Source organism: Candoia aspera, chromosome 10, assembly GCF_035149785.1.
Source record: "Candoia aspera isolate rCanAsp1 chromosome 10, rCanAsp1.hap2, whole genome shotgun sequence".
Classification (NCBI taxonomy): domain Eukaryota; kingdom Metazoa; phylum Chordata; class Lepidosauria; order Squamata; family Boidae; genus Candoia; species Candoia aspera.
Genome location: NC_086162.1, coordinates 24,204,188 through 24,223,301, shown reverse-complemented (window position 1 = coordinate 24,223,301; position 19,114 = coordinate 24,204,188). Strand labels below are relative to the sequence as shown.

General features: G+C 49.9%; 1 protein-coding gene across 1 annotated transcript in view; it reads left to right on the top strand.

The window, feature by feature from the left end:
* Window positions 1-19,114, top strand: part of MAP4K1 (mitogen-activated protein kinase kinase kinase kinase 1) — a 37,471-nt gene that overhangs the window by 15,558 nt on the left and 2,799 nt on the right. Inside the window, exons 10-27 of the mRNA XM_063312620.1 lie at window positions 246-308; window positions 1,160-1,241; window positions 1,655-1,774; window positions 3,281-3,362; window positions 3,526-3,629; window positions 9,828-9,898; window positions 9,962-10,069; window positions 10,492-10,515; window positions 10,842-10,884; window positions 11,135-11,303; window positions 13,396-13,472; window positions 13,996-14,080; window positions 14,846-14,922; window positions 15,055-15,115; window positions 16,344-16,449; window positions 17,074-17,132; window positions 17,241-17,344; window positions 18,389-18,563. Coding sequence (XP_063168690.1) covers window positions 246-308; window positions 1,160-1,241; window positions 1,655-1,774; window positions 3,281-3,362; window positions 3,526-3,629; window positions 9,828-9,898; window positions 9,962-10,069; window positions 10,492-10,515; window positions 10,842-10,884; window positions 11,135-11,303; window positions 13,396-13,472; window positions 13,996-14,080; window positions 14,846-14,922; window positions 15,055-15,115; window positions 16,344-16,449; window positions 17,074-17,132; window positions 17,241-17,344; window positions 18,389-18,563 — 1,610 coding nt within the window. The remainder of the gene's footprint in view (window positions 1-245; window positions 309-1,159; window positions 1,242-1,654; window positions 1,775-3,280; window positions 3,363-3,525; window positions 3,630-9,827; window positions 9,899-9,961; window positions 10,070-10,491; window positions 10,516-10,841; window positions 10,885-11,134; window positions 11,304-13,395; window positions 13,473-13,995; window positions 14,081-14,845; window positions 14,923-15,054; window positions 15,116-16,343; window positions 16,450-17,073; window positions 17,133-17,240; window positions 17,345-18,388; window positions 18,564-19,114) is intronic.

The following is a 19,114-nucleotide window of genomic DNA, read 5'->3' as shown; positions in this document are numbered from 1 at the left end:
CCAACCCAAATGTTATTCTACTTTTATACAAGATGGTGATGTTATCGGAGTATTCAGCCTAGCTCCTGGCCCCTCCCTTTGTCTAGGAGATTAAATAATGCAAAATAAGACATTTGCAAATCTGCGTCACTGAGGGAGGTGGCCTGGGGGAGGTGGCAGATGAAAACCCTTTTCCCTGAAGTGATGTGAGGAAGAGGCTGTTTGACGGCTGACCCCGTGAGATGTCTCCCCGTGCCCTCTTGCAGGGTCCTGGTGCTGATGACCAAGAGTGGCTACCAGCCCCCAAAGCTGAAGGAGAAGGCCCGGTGGTGAGTGCTCTGCAGGGGTCCTTGCCTTGGAAGCAGTGAAAGATCCTTACTGATTTTTCCCCGTTGGGGCAGGATGCCGAAGGTTTGAGGGAGGCTTGAAATATTCCCATGAGAAGTTGACATCGTGGGACTGTATGATCCAAATCTGAAAACAGTGGGGAAGATGCTGTCTTGGAATGCTTGGGCTAAAGAAGGGGTTAGCAATCAAACCTTTACTGCGGTCATAGACCAGCATAAAACATGGGATCAAGACTTTAAATCATCTTATTTTTCATGGTGGTTTTAAAGATTTCGCAATACTGTCTTTTGAGTTTAATTTGCCTTCAACATACGCTTGGCAGTATATATAGCTGAAATATCTGTTATCTAAGCAATATGGCCCAGATGTTTCAGCAGTTTCCAAGGTGCCTGCAATTTAAGTTTTTTTAAGACACCCTGCACTTGAATGGAAGCCTACAGTTCAGTTTTACAAGGTACTAAAACATGAAATGAAAGTATTAGCTCCGTGTCTGGAAGGAAGAAGTGGAATATCCAATTTTGGAAAATCAGTGGGGCCAGGTATTAAAAAACATAAAATATACTTTTTATGATTTGAACATGCAACAAATCCATCAGAAAATATTACTTTAGGTCTATTGGGGCCCCTCAAAGAATGTTTGAGAAGGGAGAGACATCAGCTGTGCTGGCTGGGGAATTCTGGGAGTTGAAGTCCACCTGTCTTAAAGTGGCCAAGGTTGAGAAACACTGGTCTGGAGTGATGTAGGTAATAAGGATCATGGATACTTACGCAGATGCATCAGATATCTTACGGCTCCAAACACTTCCGCTCATGGGTGCTGTTGCCTCCACAGGACCCCTGCCTTCCACAACTTTGTCAAGGTGACACTAACCAAAACTCCCAAGAAACGGCCTAGTGCCTCCAAGATGCTCACGGTGAGTAGGCCCACCTCTCCTTCCATCTCCACACAGGACATGCTTTCTGCAGGGTTGGGAGCACCGTCTCCCAGGACCAGCTACCCGGAGGGGTGGTTCTTCAACTGTTCAGGACCCAAACCTAAATTCTATGTCTGGTTAAGTTGGAGAACCATCCCCCTTTTTTCTTAAACCCTGCGGTCACCCCATGGAAAGTCTTTTGAAAGATTCCAGCTGTACTTATAAGTGAGAACTCCGCAGCAACCGCTCCTTGCGCTGCTGAAAAGTGAAGCTGCACTTAAGTTTACGTTGTATGGATGAAGAGGCTAGCCTCTTTGGCATTTATAACCAAGACACATTATCCCCTCCCTCCTGCACTCTTGTGGCTCAGTCCCCAGGCTGGAACCCGACCATCTTCACCTTCCTTTTCCCAGCACCAGTTTGTTACCCAGACAGGGCTCACACAGAGCCTGACCCTTGACCTCTTGGAGAAGGAGCGTAATCCTGACCAGCTCCCCAGCTGCAGAGGTGAGACAGACGAAGAGGAACAAGAGGTGAGAGCAAAGAGATGCATCTGGAAAAGGGGGAGAGGAGGAGAGATGGGCCTCCCCTTAGGACTCATCCACACCTACGTCTAACTGCTTCTTGAAGATGCCGGGCTAAGCGTGCTCTCAGGACGTGTCCTCAGGATGCAGCCTTCATCTCGTCTCTGGTCTGTAGCTGAGGCCCTGTACAGGAACTGTATTTCTCTGGTCTGATGTTAAATGAGAGTTTTCCATCTTCTCCTGACACGAGCTTTGCTAGAGGCACAATTTGCAACGTCTTGGCCATGCATGTCCCCAGCGAATGGGACTCGACTGGCATGCCCGCTCCCTTCAGATCGCCTTCCTTGACTGGTCCCACTTCAAAGCAGTCAGGGCAGCACCACTTGCCAGCCTTGTTGCTGAGAGGGGAGGATGATCCACTGTTGAGACAGAGCAGGTGATATGGGGATACCTTTGGGCCACCTGTAGGCTGGAGGGAAGCATGTTAAACCAGTTGTCTGGATGTGCCCAGACTTCCTCCTTATCCTTCCATGAATCTCCTCCGTCCTCCAGTGACAGCCCGTGACTGAAAGTTGGTTTCCTCTCTTCCCATAGCCATAACGCAGCCCCCAGTTAAGCTATTGGTCTTTAAAACTCATTCAAGGCTTGGGACTGGGGTGTTCTGGAACCCATTTTAGTGGCCTACCAGAACCACTAAAATGGAGCAGAGCTTATAACACAGCTGAGAAGCTGGCACAGAAAAAGAATATTACCTAAAAATAGCTTCAATGAGCATGCCAGAGAAACACAGGTTATTGATCTTACACACAGCCCTCCCAAGGATAAAGAACCACACGCTTAGACAGATTAGGTTAAGATAAGTAAAAGAATTCTTACTAACTTTATTGTTGCTTCTGTTACATCCATCTTGGTGGAAAAGATGAAGTTCCTTTCTAAATACTTAGTTTGAATAAACTCTCAGCCCTACAGCTGCCAAGAGCTGTATGGAAGAAAGGGGCCGAATCCTTCATCAAGGCCTGAGCACGTGGCCCTGATGAATGGAGAGCAGAGCAGCATGCTTGCTTCTCCCTGGGTGGTAGAAGGAGGAAGGGAGAGAGAGGAAGTGGGAGTGGCAGCAAACAGCTTCCTCAGAGTTGGATTCTGGGACAACTCAATTTACAAGCTAATGCACATGCAAATGAGGCATGCTGGATTTGCCAGGACTTCCAGCAGTTCTGTTGTCACAGACTTTCTCACTAAGGTTACTCATGTCCTAATCCAGAATACAGAAATTACCATGCAATGATGCGGGGGGGGGGGGGGGAATTGTCCAGACCACCAACTTTTTTCCCCACACTACATCCCTGAATCCAGGTCCCCCTCGTCTTGCTCAAGTCAAACTCGGGGTGTTTTGGGGGCTGGCAAAACAAGGGCTACTCTAGGACTGAAGGGGGCACAGCCAAAGAAGCCCCCAGCTTTGGGGTCGCCATAGCACAGCCCCCCAGCATGCCTCTTGTCTCCTCCTCTCTGCTGCAGCTGCCTCCACCCCCGGTGCCCCGAAGAATCCGCTCCAGTCAGCGGCAGGGCGTGACTTCTCCAGGATATGCTGATGCCCAGGGTATGGCTGCCCAGTCTTGCTCGCCCAGCGCCCACCTGTCTGGCTCATCTAAGTGGATTCTCCACACTAGGGAAAAGAACAGGGCTGCCTGACCTCCGCACCCCCCACCTCCCTCCCCACCGCTGGAGGCAATGCTGTAAACCCCTTTCTCATCTCGTTGCAGAGCAGAGTTTCAGCCTTACCTTCCGAAGAAGACGAAGTCTGAAGTCTTCGGATTTCATGGTAACTCTTTATCGGCTTTTCTGCTCTTCCCCTTCAGAGAGGAAGGTGTCCTCTCTTTGTCCTCCTCAGGGCCTGGGTCCTGCCCTTAGTCTCTTTGTTCCCCACTCTGGGCACCCACCACTCTGGACACCCCTGGAGGAGTGTCCCACAATTGACCCTTCTTTTCACCGTCTTTGCCTGCATCCACAGGAGGGTCCTCCCTAAACAGCTGCCATTCCAATGTTATGGTTCTCTCCCTCTGTGGCTGGTATTTTTGCTAATAATGAGTAGCTCAGTGTTTCTCAGCCTCGGCAACTTTCAGATGGGTGGACTTCATCTCCCAGAATTCCCCAGCCAGCCTTGCTGGCTGGGGAATTCTAGGAGATGAAGTCCACCCATCTGAAAGTTGCCGAGGCTGAGAAACACTGATTTAGAGAGGACTACCAAACTGTAGGGCAACCTTTGCCAACTTGGGGCCTCCAGATGAGCTGGATTATCACTCCCATCATCCCCAGAGAGCTGGGCTGGCTGTTGGGGAATTTGGCTCCTAATCCTGCCAGAGACACATCGTGTCAGGGTCAGTCTCGCTTCGCAATAAGGCACAGACTCACTTAATGGGTATTAAGGATTTCTGGTTTATTGGAAAGGTAGCTGACAGAACGAAAAACGGGAACGGGGGGTGTAGTGTGGAGGTGCCCATTTTATACCCTCTTGTATGGCCCCGGGCTCCTCCACCCTCTATTGTCCCAATCCCTCTTGATGGGGTCCTTGATTGCTGCATGGGCGTTTTCCCGGTGTCTTCTCTTGTCCTCTCGATTCTGGTATGTCCTCCAGGGCACCAGGTGCGGCTTATCTCTGTTCATCTGATGTCCTTCTTTTCAGCTGCATATGGGTCCATGGGTGTGGGTGCTTTGGGTGCTTGTTTTAATCCCTGTTCTGATTATCTTCTTCCTCTATTCCTTGATGATCATGATCTACGTTGTGAGGCTCTTTGTGCCTTGCAACGAGGTCATGACATGCTGCCCCCCAAAGATGTCTTTATGGTGCTGGTTTCTCTGGGTATGCCTCATGGAACTGTCTTGTTAGTTGTCTAGCCATGACGTGTCGTGCCTGGACCCACTCTGGGTGTGGGAAATGTTTCCATTTAGCGAGGTATTGCAGCTTACCTCTTTGCTTTCTTGAGTCCAGTATCTCTTGTACTTCAAAATGTTGTTGGTTGTCTATCATTACGGGTGGGGGCGGAGGTTCTTCCGTATGCCATTTGGATGTGCTTGTTGGTTTCAGTAGTGCACAGTGGAATACTGGGTGGACCCGTCTCAAGTTGTGGGGCAGTTCCAGTTTGAAAGTAACTGGGTTGATTACCTGTGTGATTTTGAAGGGTCCGATGAATTTCGGTGCCAGTTTCTTTGAGGGTTGTGAGGTTTTTATGAACTTAGTGGAGAGGTAGACCCTATCTCCCACTTTGTAGTTCGGTGCCTCTGCCCTGTGGTTGTCCGCATATTTTTTGTACGTGGTTTGTGTGTCTGCTAGGGCCGTTCGGATGATTGGCCAGGTTGTTGCCAGCTGTGCCGCCCAGTCGTCTGGTGAGCAGGGTGGGGCCTCTGGTTGAGGTAGTTCTGGTATTGGTACAAAGTCTCTTCCATAGACCACCTTAAATGGGGTGTGGCCAGTGCTCTGGTGTACCGCATTATTATAGGCTACCTCTGCAAAAGGTAGTAGGTCTACCCAGTTGTCCTGTTGGTAGTTTATGAATGCCCTCAGGAACTGTTCAAGTGTTGAGTTTAGGATCTCTGTAGATCCGTCCGTGTGTGGATGCCACGCAGTGGACAGTGCTTGCTTAGTCCCGATTAGTTTTAAAAATTCCCGCCAAAATTTTGACGTGAACTGTGTGCCTCTGTTGGTCACCAACCTGCAGGGGGTGCCGTGTATCCTGTATATGTGTGTCAGGAACAAGCGTGCCAGTTGTTGTGCGAAGGGGATGGTTGCGCACGGGATGAAGTGTGCCTGCTTTGAGAAATAGTATTTTACCACCCATATCACTGTTTTCCTTTGGCTGGGTGGGAGGTCCACAATAAAATCCATGGAAATTTCTTCCCATGGGCGGGAGGGGCTGGCTACTGGCTGTAACAGCCCTTGGGGTTTCCCCCCTTTCCGTTTGGTGGTGGCACATGTGGGGCAGTTGGCCACGTAGTCTTTCACGTCTTTTCTCAGGTTTGGCCACCAAAATTGCCTCCTTGTTAGGTGCAGGGTTTTTACGAACCCAAAATGTCCCGCAGTCTTGTCATCGTGCGATCTGTGTAAGATTTCCCCCCGCAGTGATTCTGGCACGTACAAGGCTTTCCCTTTCCAGGCGATGCTGTCTTTAAAAGATACATGGTGTCGGTTGTTTTGCAACCATGTATCTGTTTGTAGTGCTTGTGTGAGTCTTTGTTGCCAGTTCGGTGAAATTGAACGCCGGCTCCGATCGTTTCCCGTCGTTCGTGCTGGTGTGCGTTGATTCCTTGTTTGGCTGCGCGTGACAGCTGGGCAGCCCAGCTGTTTCTCGGTCCATACTGTCCCCACGATGTCGGAGGCTTGCGTGTCGTCCTGTGGTTGTCGGGAGAGGGCATCCGCCAGAAAGTTCTTCTTGCCCGGTATGAACTTCAGCGTGAAATTGAACCGGCTGAAGAACTGAGCCCAACGCACCTGCTTCGGGCTGAGCCGTTTTGGCGTGCTGAGTGCCTCCAGGTTCTTGTGGTCCGTCCAGACCTCGAAGGGGCAGGTGGCCCCTTCCAGCAGGTGCCTCCACGTTTCCAGAGCTGTCTTTACTGCGAACGCCTCCTTTTCCCATACATGCCATCTCCGCTCTGTTTCGGAGAATTTGCGGGAAAGGTAGGCGCAGGGTTTTAGGTGGTTGTCGGAGTCCTTTTGAAGCAGGATGGCTCCGATGGAAAAGTCGGAGGCATCTGCCTGCACCACAAAAGGCTTGGTGGGGTCGGGGTGTTGTAGCACTGGCTCAGCTGTAAAGAGGTTTTTTAGTCTCTCGAATGCCGTTTGACAATCAGCTGTCCAGTTTAGTAGCGCCCCCGGGTTTCTTGATTTGCGCGTGTCCCCCAAGCCCTTAGTCTTAAGTAGGTTAGTTAGGGGTAAAATAATCTCTGCCAGCCTTGGGGTGAACCCCCTGTAAAAATTGGTGAATCCGAGGAGGTTTTGGAGTTGTCTCCTCGTGCGTGGGCACTCCCACGCCAGTATGGCTTGGACCTTGCTTGGGTCCATTTCTATTCCTTTAGCTGAAATCCTATACCCTAGATAGTCAATTTGTTTCTTGTGAAACTCGCACTTGGAGAGCTTGGCAAACAGCTCTGCCTTGCGGAGTTTCCTGAGCACTTCTTTTACCAAGCGTCCGTGCTCACGTTCCGTTTCCGTGTAGATTAATACATCGTCGAGGTAAACCAAAACCCCCTTAAAAAGGTGGTCACGCAGGACCTCATTAATTAACTGCATGAATACCCCTGGTGCTCCTGCCAGTCCGAATGGGAGCACCTTATATTGAAACGCCCCCAATGGGCAGTTGAAAGCAGTTTTCCACTCATCCCCCTCCCGTATCCGAATGCGGTAATAGGCTTCCCTTATGTCCAGTTTAGAGAATACCTTACCCTTTGTCAGGTGGAACAAGATGTCCTTTATTAAGGGTAGGGGGTATTTATTTGAAATGCTTGCTGCGTTTAATCTGCGGTAATCTGTACAGAGCCGCAGTGACCCGTCCTTTTTCTCACGAAAGAGGACTGGCACTCCCACTGGAGAGTTTGCAGGCTCGATAAAACCTCTTGCCAAGTTTTTGTCCACAAAGTCCCTTAATGCTGCCAGCTCCCGCTGGGTCATGGCATATATTTTGGGTTTGGGTAGGGGTACCCCCGGGACCAGTTCAATGGTACAGTCCGTTTTCCTGTGGGGGGGGAGTTTGTCCGTCTCTTTCTTGCCGAAGACGTCGGCGAAGTCCACATATTTGGTTGGCAGTCCCTCTGGTAGTGCCGTTTCTCTGTGCTCTGCAGTCGTCATCGCCCCCCCCATGGCTGCTCAGGGGACCCTGTTCCCTGAAGGTGCTTGATAACGCCCGTCAGCAAACTTAATCTCTCTGGTTTTCCAGTTGATGACTGGGTTTTGCTGCACGAGCCATGGGATCCCTAGTATGAGTAGGGGTTGCCCCACCGGTGCCACGATGAAAGCCAATTTTTCCTCGTGGCTGCCGAGCCTTAGCGCGGTTTCTCCGGTGTATTGGGTGACCGGGCCCCCTCCCGCTGCAGATCCGTCGAGCTGCATGAACACCAAATGGTGCTGAAGTGGATAGCAGCGGAGGTTAAGCGCGGCTGCCAGGTCTGGGTGCATTAGGCTTTTGGAGCAGCCAGAGTCAATTAGTGCCCAGACCTTTTCAGTCTTATCCCCATGGGTGAGGGTGACATGGACATAGAGGGTGGGGCATTCCTCACTCACCCCTTTGTCGTTGCGCCTGTCACTGTTCTCCACCTGTCCTTCGGCGCCCCTTAGGCCAGGTGGTTGTTGTTTCCCGTCGGCTCGTCGGGATTGCTTCCCTCCTCCTCTGAGCTGTAGGGGAAGTGTCTGGCTCGGTACTCCCCCTTCGCTGCTGGTCGCTTTCTTGGCGCTGGGGTTGGTGCGGTTGGTGCCCTCCTCGTGCTCTCTCTGGGTGTCGCTTTGGGGCATGCTGCTGCCTTATGGTCTTCCTTGCCGCACGTGAAGCACTGCCCTTTGGCGAAGCATCGGTCCCGTTCCTCCTTCCATGGTTGGGGTCTCGCCTTCCCCTGCCTTGCAGCTGTGCGTGGGGGTCTCGCTGCCTCCGTCTGCTGCGCTTCCTTCTTGGAGTGGAGGAATGTGCCGTGGGCGTCCTCTGCTTCCCCCGCCAGCCGGATCCATTCAGTCAGGGAGTTGGGATTGTTGCGGCAGAGTGCCCACCGGAGAACGTTTAAGTTAAGTCCTTGTTTGAATTTCTCAATCAGAGTCGATTGAGACCAGGTGTCCACTTTTCCAGCTAGGGCTTGAAACTCCATGGCATACTCTGCCATGGAGCGCTGGCTTTGTCTGAGTGTTTTCAGCGCCCTTTTAGCTTTTTCTTGCTCCAGGGGGTCCCTGAAGTGCAGCTCCAGCGCCTGCAGGAATTCTGTGCTGTCCTGCAGCGCCCGGGCGCCTGATTGGCACAGCTGGACGTACCAATCGGCGGCCCGACCTTTTAGCTTTATGGCCAGGGCATTCACTTTGCCCCTTTCAGTTCTGAAGCAGGGACCCCATTCCTCGAGGTAGTACCTCGCGTTCGTTAGGAAAAATGAGAGTTTGGAGGGGTCCCCGTCAGTCCTTGGCAGCCGTTCTGGTTTGGCTCCCGGTCCCCTCTGGGCCGTGCAGCGTGCTCCACGGGGGCTGCTGCGGGTCGGATTGTCTCCAGTCCTCTTGCGGTATCTGTGTCTCTCTCTGGGTCTCCTCGCAAGTCAGTCGACCCGTCGCCTGGGTGGGGGGGCGGGACGTTCTCCATTGGGTGGGCTCCTGGAGCCGAGCTCCGCTTCCCCCGAGCTGGATCCCATACTTACCAGGGCGTTACACCGCCCAGACCTCAGCCACATCCCGCCCGAGGGGAGCGGGGCTTCGTCGCCAGGTGCTGAGGGGTTGCGCTGCCTCGCTCCGTGAGTTTCCATACCTAGCTGGGTCCCTCACAAGCTTGTTGGATAGGTGCTAGGTAAAAAATTTTTTTGCGGTTCCCATTTTTATATCAGGGTCAGTCTCGCTTCGCAATAAGGCACAGACTCACTTAATGGGTATTAAGGATTTCTGGTTTATTGGAAAGGTAGCTGACAGAACGAAAAACGGGAACGGGGGGTGTAATGTGGAGGTGCCCATTTTGTACCCTCTTGTATGGCCCCGGGCTCCTCCACCCTCTATTGTCCCAATCCCTCTTGATGGGGTCCTTGATTGCTGCATGGGCGTTGTCCCGGTGTCTTCTCTTGTCCTCTCGATTCTGGTGTGTCCTCCAGGGCACCAGGTGCGGCTTATCTCTGCTCATCCAATGTCCTTCTTTTCAGCTGTATATAGGTCCATGGGTGTGGGTGCTTTGGGTGCTTGTTTTAATCCCTGGTTTAATTATCTTCTTCCTCTATTCCTTGATGATCATGGTCTACGTTGTGAGGCTCTTTGTGCCTTGCAACGAGGTCATGACACATCGCTTTCCTTAGGCTGGTGGACTTGCAAAGCCCGAAATCTCAAAGTCTCTGCCTTCTTCTGCAGGAGGTCACGCTCGACCCAGGCTACAGTACTGCTGTGGACAACACCCTCTGTGGCTCTGAATTCAGCAGCAGGTGAGGGGGCTAGGAAGGGGCCTTGGTGACCAGCTCCCTTGTGGCTGCTTGGACCTGAAAGAGAGATGAATTTTCCTGCGTGGCAGTAAACTGCAACTCAGCCCAGCTTTGTTTTCCTGACCTTTGCAGGAAGGATGCAGAGGACTCCGATGATTACGACGATGTGGATATGTAAGTCATGTCATCGTTGCTTACCATTTGTTACAGTTCCATAATTCAACCTTGTTTATTTAATCGTGCACTTTCTCTAAATCTGCAAGTGGACAATCCCTGTCTGGATACCCTCGCGCATCCACAAACATACCCAGACACGCAGATAGGCATGTTTCAGTGGCTTAGAGCAGTGTTTCTCAACCGTGGCAACTTGAAGATGGGTGGACTTCAACTCCCGGAATTCCCCAGCCACACCTCTTCGAGGTGCCAAGGTTGAGAGAAACACTGCAGTGGGGTTTTACAATGGCAGAACTTCAACAGAGGGCTCAGAAAAATGGCGAGGGGGTGGTGCCTCCCAAGGGCAGCTTAACTCCCTGAGTGTAACCCCACCTGGCGGTTCTTCCTGCCCTAAATCCTTTCTTTTCTCCTCTTCCTTCCAGCCCCAGCAGACCAGACCTAATCAGGTAACAATTTCTCCTAGAATTTTAAAGTATGAGGTGATATAACTGGCCCACACGGTCGTTTAGCCAAGAGCTGGAAGAGACTGCTGTCCAGATCCAGCGAGGAGCTGGTCTCAACTAGTCAATCTTCGTTCTCCGTCCTGCTCGGAGGGGGCTTAGCTTCCCAGGAGTGGCTCGGTGAGACCCGTGATGGCTTTTCACAGCAAACCATAATGAGATGTCTTGCTAGAACAATTGTGTGTGTGTGTGTGTGTGTGTGTGTAGAAAACAGGCAACAAAATCCCCTCCCCACCCTGTTTTTGAACTTAGTCTGTTATCTTTCCTTCCAGGGACACTCTGTCTTCTGGCCTCCCACCCCCACTACCTCCCAAGGTAAACTACTTGTAGGAACGAAGTAAGTTATAACTCTCCCCTCTGTTCTTGAGGGTGCAGATGCACTAAGACAAGAGTCCGCTTCTTCCAAATGAAAAGGGCCAGTGAGCAGCCAGGGTCCAGAGCTCTGCTTCTCCTATTCACACTCTTCCACGGGTGGGGCGGATTTGGCCCACGGGCTGCCACTCGGCCACCCTCGCTTTTCCTGCTGACAGATGAATTGCGTGCACGCTGGTTTCTCTCCTTGCAGCCCAAACTTTGGCTCTTATCAGACGAAACTGTGGTGGGTCGATCCTGTGATTACTTTCCCACCAAATCCCTAATCCGGGGTCGGTGCTCCAGTGGACCTGTCATGAGCTGGACCTCTCTGCAAAGTGATCCGGGGAAAGCCCAGGCCTCCCAGCTCACCGCCAAATCAGGTATGGAATTCCCCAAGAAAATGGAGGGACCGGAGTCAAGAGAAGGAAGGAGACGCTCCCAGTCTGGGACACGCTTCAAATGCAGATCCTAGCCATGCTGAAGGGATTTTCCATGGTGCAACACCAGAGAAGGAAGGATGATCCTTCCAGATCTGTTTTGATTCTGTTCATTAGCAGCTCTTCCCTGATCGCCCACTTCTAGAAACCTGAATATTAAACGCCAATGTCCTTTGAAGCACCAGGGGCATTTGGTTTGGACTTCTGGATTTAAAGATGCTTTCTTCAATCCGAAGCCCTCTAGAACTGTTGGACTATAACACCTATCATCTCCAGCCAGCAGGACTGGGGCAGATGGGGTTCATATGGACCCAGTGGATCTGGGTGGACGTGTGGGATCAACTGTCAGTATTTAGGTGAATGTGGAAAGTTTGCAACACGGGTCCCCTCAAAGCTCAGCACACCAGCCACGTTGGGTGGGAACTGTAGTCCCTCACAACATCAGCAAGTTAAGGCTGCCCCAGAGTTTTGTCTGTCTGGTTTGCCAGGGGATGGCACAGGAAATCACACCTCAGAAATAGAGTTGCCCCCTTCGTTGCTGAAATATGGGGAAGATCATATTGCCTCTTGCAGGATTGGCTGGTAACAACTGTGCTTCTGTCCTTAGCCAAACCAAGTTTGTAGGCCAGACATGCTCATTTAAACGAGCTGCAGATTAAAATGTCCCTTGTGTGCCTAAAAGATCAGGACTACAAGCCTACATCCGGTACTAGTTTTTGAGAAAATGGTCGGTCTGAAGATCTGCCCAGCCACATCCCTAATTTAAAAAGAGAAAAGGGCCTCTAGCTAAAATCTATCCTGAATGAGGATGATCAAATGCTGTATGGAATTCTCAGCTGGGTCACGCCCAGCCTCCGGAACAGAAGCTGCCGGTAGCTGAAATCTGAGCCTTGCAAATGCTTTCCCACAAGGGTAATATATCCATTTGAATTAGAGCAATGTTTCTCAACCTTGGCAGCTGGAAGATGTGTGGACTTCAACTCCCAGAATTCCCCAGCCAGCCCTGCTGGCTGGGGAATTCTGGGAGTTGGAGTCCACACATCTTCCAGCTGCCACGGCTGAGAAATGATGAATTAGAATATCACCTAATTCATCTTACAGGACTATATTTCATCAAGCTGGAGGGGGGATTGATTTCAGTCCTATCTGGGAAAGCCAAACCGCATTGGAAGAGTCAACATTCAAGTCTAGAGTTACCTTCCTACCCCTGGGCAATGGATGTGCAGCACATTGAACATTCCCAAATTGCTATGTTGGCAGTGTAATTTCCCCTTAAGCTGCTTGGCCCAACCTCTCTTGTGGCCACCAGAGATTACACCAGCCTTTTCCAATTCACAGCCCTCTGGCTGGGGATGGTGAGGATTAGAGTGCATTAGCTGGGAATTTTGGGAACTGTAGACCCACCCATCTACAGAGTGATGGGTGGTCTCTTAGAAATAATCAGAAATTCCCCCTCCCCTCGCTTTTGGTGCCCTCCAGATCCCCTCCTGACTATCCTGCAGAATAAAGGAAAAATACCTTGGAACGGGGAAGTCCTCTCATTCCTGGGAACAAGCCTTGTAGGGGCTATATTAATATAACCCCTACAAAGCTTGTTCCCAGGAATGAGAGGACTTCCCTGTTCCAAGGTATTTTAATATTTTAAAGTCTTTTAATGTCTTCTATTTATTTATTTATTAAATTTCTCTGCCGCCCATGTCGTACCCGACGACCCTGGGTGGCTTACAAAGGATAAAAATGGATATAAAAGCATATAAATACAAATACAATTATCGAATATAAAGTATAAAATTCAAAAGGGGAAATAAGATCTTATCCTGGCACCTTTTAATATTAATATAAGACTTGATGCAACTAATCCGTATGACCGAACCTGAATTTGGAGAGCCCGGAGGTGTTTTTTTGTTTTGTTTTTGAAGCTCAGTTTTGCTGCTGGGTAAGAAAGATCTTTGTCCTGAGCTAAGAGCTGGGGGGAACATTCTTGCAGCAGGATTTGGTGGGGCGGGACGCTGACTGTTCCCTTGCTCCCCCGCAGTCCCAGAACTGCGATCGGATCCCCCGGATGACAGGCCGCCCAGCCTTCCTCCGAAGCCGGAGAAGAAACAGAAGCCGGTAAGGGCGTCCAGCCTCCATCCCTGGCTAATCTGCCGTTGACCGAAACATTCCACCGCCCTCCTCGGATTAAAATAGGGATGACCCTTTCCTTCGCTCCTTGACTTCTCCAACAAATAAGCCCAGAAAGGCCTGCAACTTTTTTTTTTTAATGCGCCTTCTAGGGAGAGAATAGAAATTTGAAACATACATACATACATACATACATAGCTAGCTAGCTTGCATTTTCCTTGGAACCAAAATGCAGCAGGCCAGGAAGTCCTCTCCCTCCCGTGGACACCAAACAATTCTCAAAGAATCTCCTTCCAGAAAACAGAGGATAGAGGTGGACCTCCTCCTCTTCCTCCCCTCCTCCTTCCTCCTCCCTCACTTCCCAGAAGACTATTTCTAACATGAGGGCAAAATTAAAAGGGGAAGAGGTACTATCAGGAGGCGAGAGAGGTCCTACAAGGGCCAGGATGCTCACCTGCTTCTCCCCGGGGCTGCCTTTCATGGGTGGCTGTTGCCTGCTTCTCCTCTCCAGGACAGGACCCTCTTCAAGAAGGTGTTCAACGAGTGCCCCTTGCACCTCACCTCTGCCACCGCTTGGACCCATCCAAATACCAATGGTACGGCTGGGGCGGAACTGGGAGAGGAACTGGGGCCGGGGGGGTCAGGGCTGCATCGACTGCCCCGGGGCAGAATCCGGTCCAGGTGATGGCTCTCTTCCCCAAGAGTCCCCGGCGCAAAAGAGGGTGGAAGTCCGCTCTTGCTGGGTGACTGCCGGGCACTTCTCGTAAGGCTTCTTCCCCAAAACCATCTGGAAATGGCCCCTCCACCCAAGACTGCCTCTTCTGAACATCTCGGGGGCGACTACTATGGAGAAGGGCTCTTTTTGTGTGGCGGCACCCCAGCTGCGGCTCGGCTTCCCTAGAAAGGCTGGCGGGATACGTTCTTTGTGCTCTTCACCACCTCATCTTCCCCAGTCTGATGTGGTTGTCTTCATACCTTTCTTACGAGGGGTTTAGAATAACGATTTGGTCAGGGTGCCCTTTATTCAATTGCAGCGTCTTGCATCTGGCAAGCATTTCATTTCACTTCCCTTTGTTTTGATGCTGCCCAGAGAATGAATTGACTACTTAACAAATCGCATTTGATTTATACGGCCACCCATCTCGCATAAGCGATTCTGGGTGGCGAACACAAAGCGTGTGTCCCTGGTGGCCACGTGCGCCATTGGAAGATCTGATGGACCAAGTTAGGGACGGAGAGTCATAGGGAGAATCTATCTATGTGGTCGCTAAGAGGGGACACCCACTTGAGGGCACGTAATCAATCAATCACTCAATGGAGATCTTGAATTCCCTCCCTTGAATTCCCTCCCTGCTCTGCAGAGCTGCATTTAATTCTGGGTGCCGAAGAAGGAATCTTTGCCCTGAACCGGAGTGAGGCAGAACCTGCTCTGGAGCTGGTGAGACTGACCGGGGGCAGGAATGGGTCTGAAAGACGGAACTGAAAAGGGAGAGGGCAGAGAATTCATGTTCTGTCCTGCCTTAAAGAACGTCACCCTTCCCTCCTTTTTTGTCCCCTTCCCTTTCTCAAGCTCTACCACAGCCGAACAATGTGGGTGTACTGCATAGGAAATGTCCTCATGTCACTTTCCGGTAAGTTGGTCCCCCGGGGGTTGTGTTCACACAACACGCATTTAACCTGGTTAGGGAAGCAACCTGCCTTTTGGGTTTGCAGTGTATTGACGCATACCCTGAGCAGATCCAGTAGGCACAGACAACCAGGTAAACCACAAAAACACCAGCCACAGTTGACACTAATCGTGTTCTGTAAGTACTGCTGCTAGAGTTCAGTTGATCTGACTCTGTCCGTTGTCTGAACCCAGCTGTTCTGAAGCAGGGAGGAAGGGAAGGAAGTAGAGAGTCGGATGTTGGAGGCCCCAAGAGAAAAGTAAATGTGGGGTACAGCGGGGAAAAAGGCTTTGTGGAGATGCGGAAGCGATGACATGAGATTCTGCAGAGATCAGAATGATGGTGGACAGGCGCTTATAGCCGCTTTTATCTGTAGCTCTCAGACCTTTAGCCCATATTGAAATTTTTGAATTCAAGGCTGGAAGAAACCAACCCCCGGCATCCCCACCCCAACACCACCCTGATATGCTGACTACAACTCCCATAAGCTCAGCCATCACGACCAGCAGTTCTAATTTCCCTAGCCGGGGGTGGTGGTGGCATATGCCTTCTCTGACCTGCTCCTGTGCTTTTTATTGGCAACCCCTTGTTGGCCATCTGAACTTCGTGTCGCTGTTCCCAGGTCATGTTGGTCCTTCCCAACTGCCTGGAACCCTCATGGAGATAAAATTAAGGCGCTGACTTAGATTGCTGATTATAGTGTTTTTTATGTTCTTGGCCTTTTAACAACAGTTTTATCTGCAAAATTCAGGAAGTGGTAATAATTTGAGCAATTGGCTAATATCTGGAGGCCAAGTTGTTAAAATACGGTTTCCTCTTTTTATTCTTAATATTTTTTTTTCCTCTTTTCACCTTACTTTTTAAAAGTCATCCTGAGAAAGCAGGAATTGAAAGACTGTAAGCACCTGAAATAAAAATCAGTACCCAAGAGAGTGGGAAGGGGCAAAGAGGATTTGAAGGACAAAGTGGAATTCTAGTAAAACAACCCCAGCACACATTACTAAGGACTTTAAAAAGGGTTTGTGGCAGCTCCTTTTCCCTATAATGGAAATACAGACCCAATAAATAGTCTTGCAAATCAAAGTCACAGGGCCCGAACAAAGTCCCTGATAGTTTATGCCAGGTATCCCTGATAGTTAATGCCCAGCATAGCCAATTAACCCTGATCCATTTTCTTTTCCCTTCTGTTCAGGCAAGTCTCCCCAGCTCTTCTCCCACAATTTACCGGGTCTGCATGAGCAGAGCAAGAGAGACCAACGCCTTGGGGTATCCCTTTCTCCCCACAGGCTATTACCGAGGTAACCCCTTCACCGGAAAGGTGTCTGTTCTCACCCCTTCCTTAATTCTTCACTATTCATGAAGATTTGAGAATTGCCGATCTCTTTGTCTGGCAGAGGTCTTTAACCGCAGCCTGGCTGGCAGAACGTTCAACAGGTTATTTTCTCACTCTGTTCCTTGGAAGAACTTACCCCTGCTAGATTTCTGCAGGCAAGGGGACAGTTTGCAGTTAAGAAGTCAGCGGGGGAAACGCGGACAACTCTGTGGGGTTTCAAAAGAAAGAACGGCAGCCTTAACTTATGCTTTTGGGGATGGTAAAAAGAAAATGAGGAATGCAGGAATGAACTGTATGGTTCCTTGTGGATGGAGCTGGACACAGGGAGACCGAAAGGTTTTAAGGGGAAAAAAGGATGGATGCAAGAAAGAAGAAAAACTCAGCATGGTTATGGATCCTTAGCAGGAGGCCACCATATTCTCAACAAGCTTCTTTGGCCTTGTTCATCTTAAGCCGACGGTGCCGTGTCCTCCTAAAACATCCTGGGTGGACCGGAGCTCACAGCCATCGGAACTATAGGACAAATCTAAAAGGAATCCTGCTCCCCTCCCACAATCACCTGATCTTTCCCTTTCTTCCTTCCCCCTAGGAAAAATGTCATCACCACCAAGATCCCTGACACTAAAGGATGCCAGAAATGTTGTACAGGTGCTTTGAATGCCACTCCTAGGCACAGGGGTGGTCCCTGTGGCTGGCACCCCCCCCCTCGGTTGCCCTGCATAGCGTCCAATACAGCACGTTCCCCTTTCCTTGCAGCCAGGAACACCCAGAACAGTTGCCACTTCCTCTGCGGAGCACTGGAGACGGGGGTGGTACTGTTGCAATGGTATGAACCCATGCAGAAATTCATGCTGGTCAAGGTAAGAGCTGCCCCCTCTGCCAGATGGAGCATCTTCTTGCCAGGGTCAAGGTGGGCATCCCAAGGAAGAAACAGCCAGGTGGTGTGTTTTATAGCCTGGTTGGCTAGGCCACCTTGCCTGTAATTTAGTGCGCTGGGTGCAATGCCAAGACAGACATAGGTTGGTGCCAAGCAGCATGGAACACCTCTGCTCCACCCACCCTGGGCATTCCCTCTGAACATCTCTTGCTGATTCATTATTGAAACTGTTTTTGGAGGCCAGGGGTTTTCCAAACTTCCGGGACTGGATGTTTGTTCATTCTGGGTGATAGCTGAAGACATGCTGTGTTTTGATCCTTGGATAGGTTGAATTTTACAGTAAGAATAGACCACTTTCAAGGAGGGCTTTCCTGCATTTTGGCCCTTGCCACCAAGCTGGGTGTTTTCCCCAGGGCAAAAATGCATGCAGGGGACAGCATCTTGGGCATCTGTGAAGGAACAGAATTCCCAGTGCAGAGAAGCAACAGCGGCATAATTCTCCTCCTGTGCTTGAATATGCTTCCTCTTCAAGTCGAGGCTTTGATCTTATTTCTTGCTGCCCAAGACTGCAAATGTTGGCTTTGGTTTCCTTGCAGACTGCTTTCTACCAGTGGAACAAAAACCTGGCACTTAATTACTGCCACTGATCTAGTAGGCAGCTGTTTATAGGCAGGGGGCAGTGGTGGTGTAATGGACAGAAGGAATAACCTTGGGGATAGATCAAAGAAACCAGAGTCCAGACCAGAACTGTAAGGTGAGAAAGCGTCTCAGACAAGACCCGCCCTAATTCTCATGAAGGCGAAGGGAGGGAGGGGGGAAGTGCATTAGGCTTGCAAGATTCTGTTACAATAGTTCCATAATAAAAATAATATTAGCCTGCCTGACTTTGGTTTCCTAGTCTGGTCTACCTTGAAGGGCTGACCAGTGGCCATTAGCACAGGGTCCTCCCCTTGGCACAGATGGCACTGTGAAGGAGAGAATGCATCAAAGCCATTCAGGAAATCCTTCTGTTCTGCTCTTTTGGTAGTATTTTGATTTCCCCCTGCCTTCCTCGCTGCCTGTCTTTGAGATGCTGATGAGCCCTGACGAGGAATATCCGGTGGTCTGCATTGGTGTGAGCAAGGCCCCACCAGGGAAGGCCGTGCAGTTCCAGGTCATTAACCTCAATTCCCTGACCTCCTGGTTCATCAGCGACAAAAGTGGTGAGTCTCTTGGTTTATTGACTGTATTTCACTTATAATTATTAAAACATCAGCCGCTTTCTTCTGTATGTCCACCGTAACATCCTTTTCCATGTCATTCTTGTGGCCTGTCACTTGTAAACCCACTTTCAACTCACTGTTGGCATTGTTAATATTAACTTCTGACTCCATTTTTCAAAAGTGTCCTTCAATATTTCCAGTACATTTTGCACCATTCTGTGACTGTTAGTCAGGTTTATGTGTTCTTCTCCTTTAAATGAAATCTTCAGTTCCAGCACTCAATTTTAAAAACCTTATTTTTTTGAAAAAAAATCAAAACAAAAGCATTTTCCCATGGGAAGCATTCTTTATAATTAATTCCAAAATCTTATTTCAAATTTATTTGGACCCTTAGTCTGTTCGTAGCTTTCTAAAATCAAAGCTTTAATCAACTTTTTACTATTGATTTTTTAAAAAAATACCGTAAGCTTGTAGTTAAAACTTCCTTTTGTTAAGGATTGAAAGCAAACTCACCCAGTGCTTTCAAATTTGTCAATCCAACAGTTTCTAAT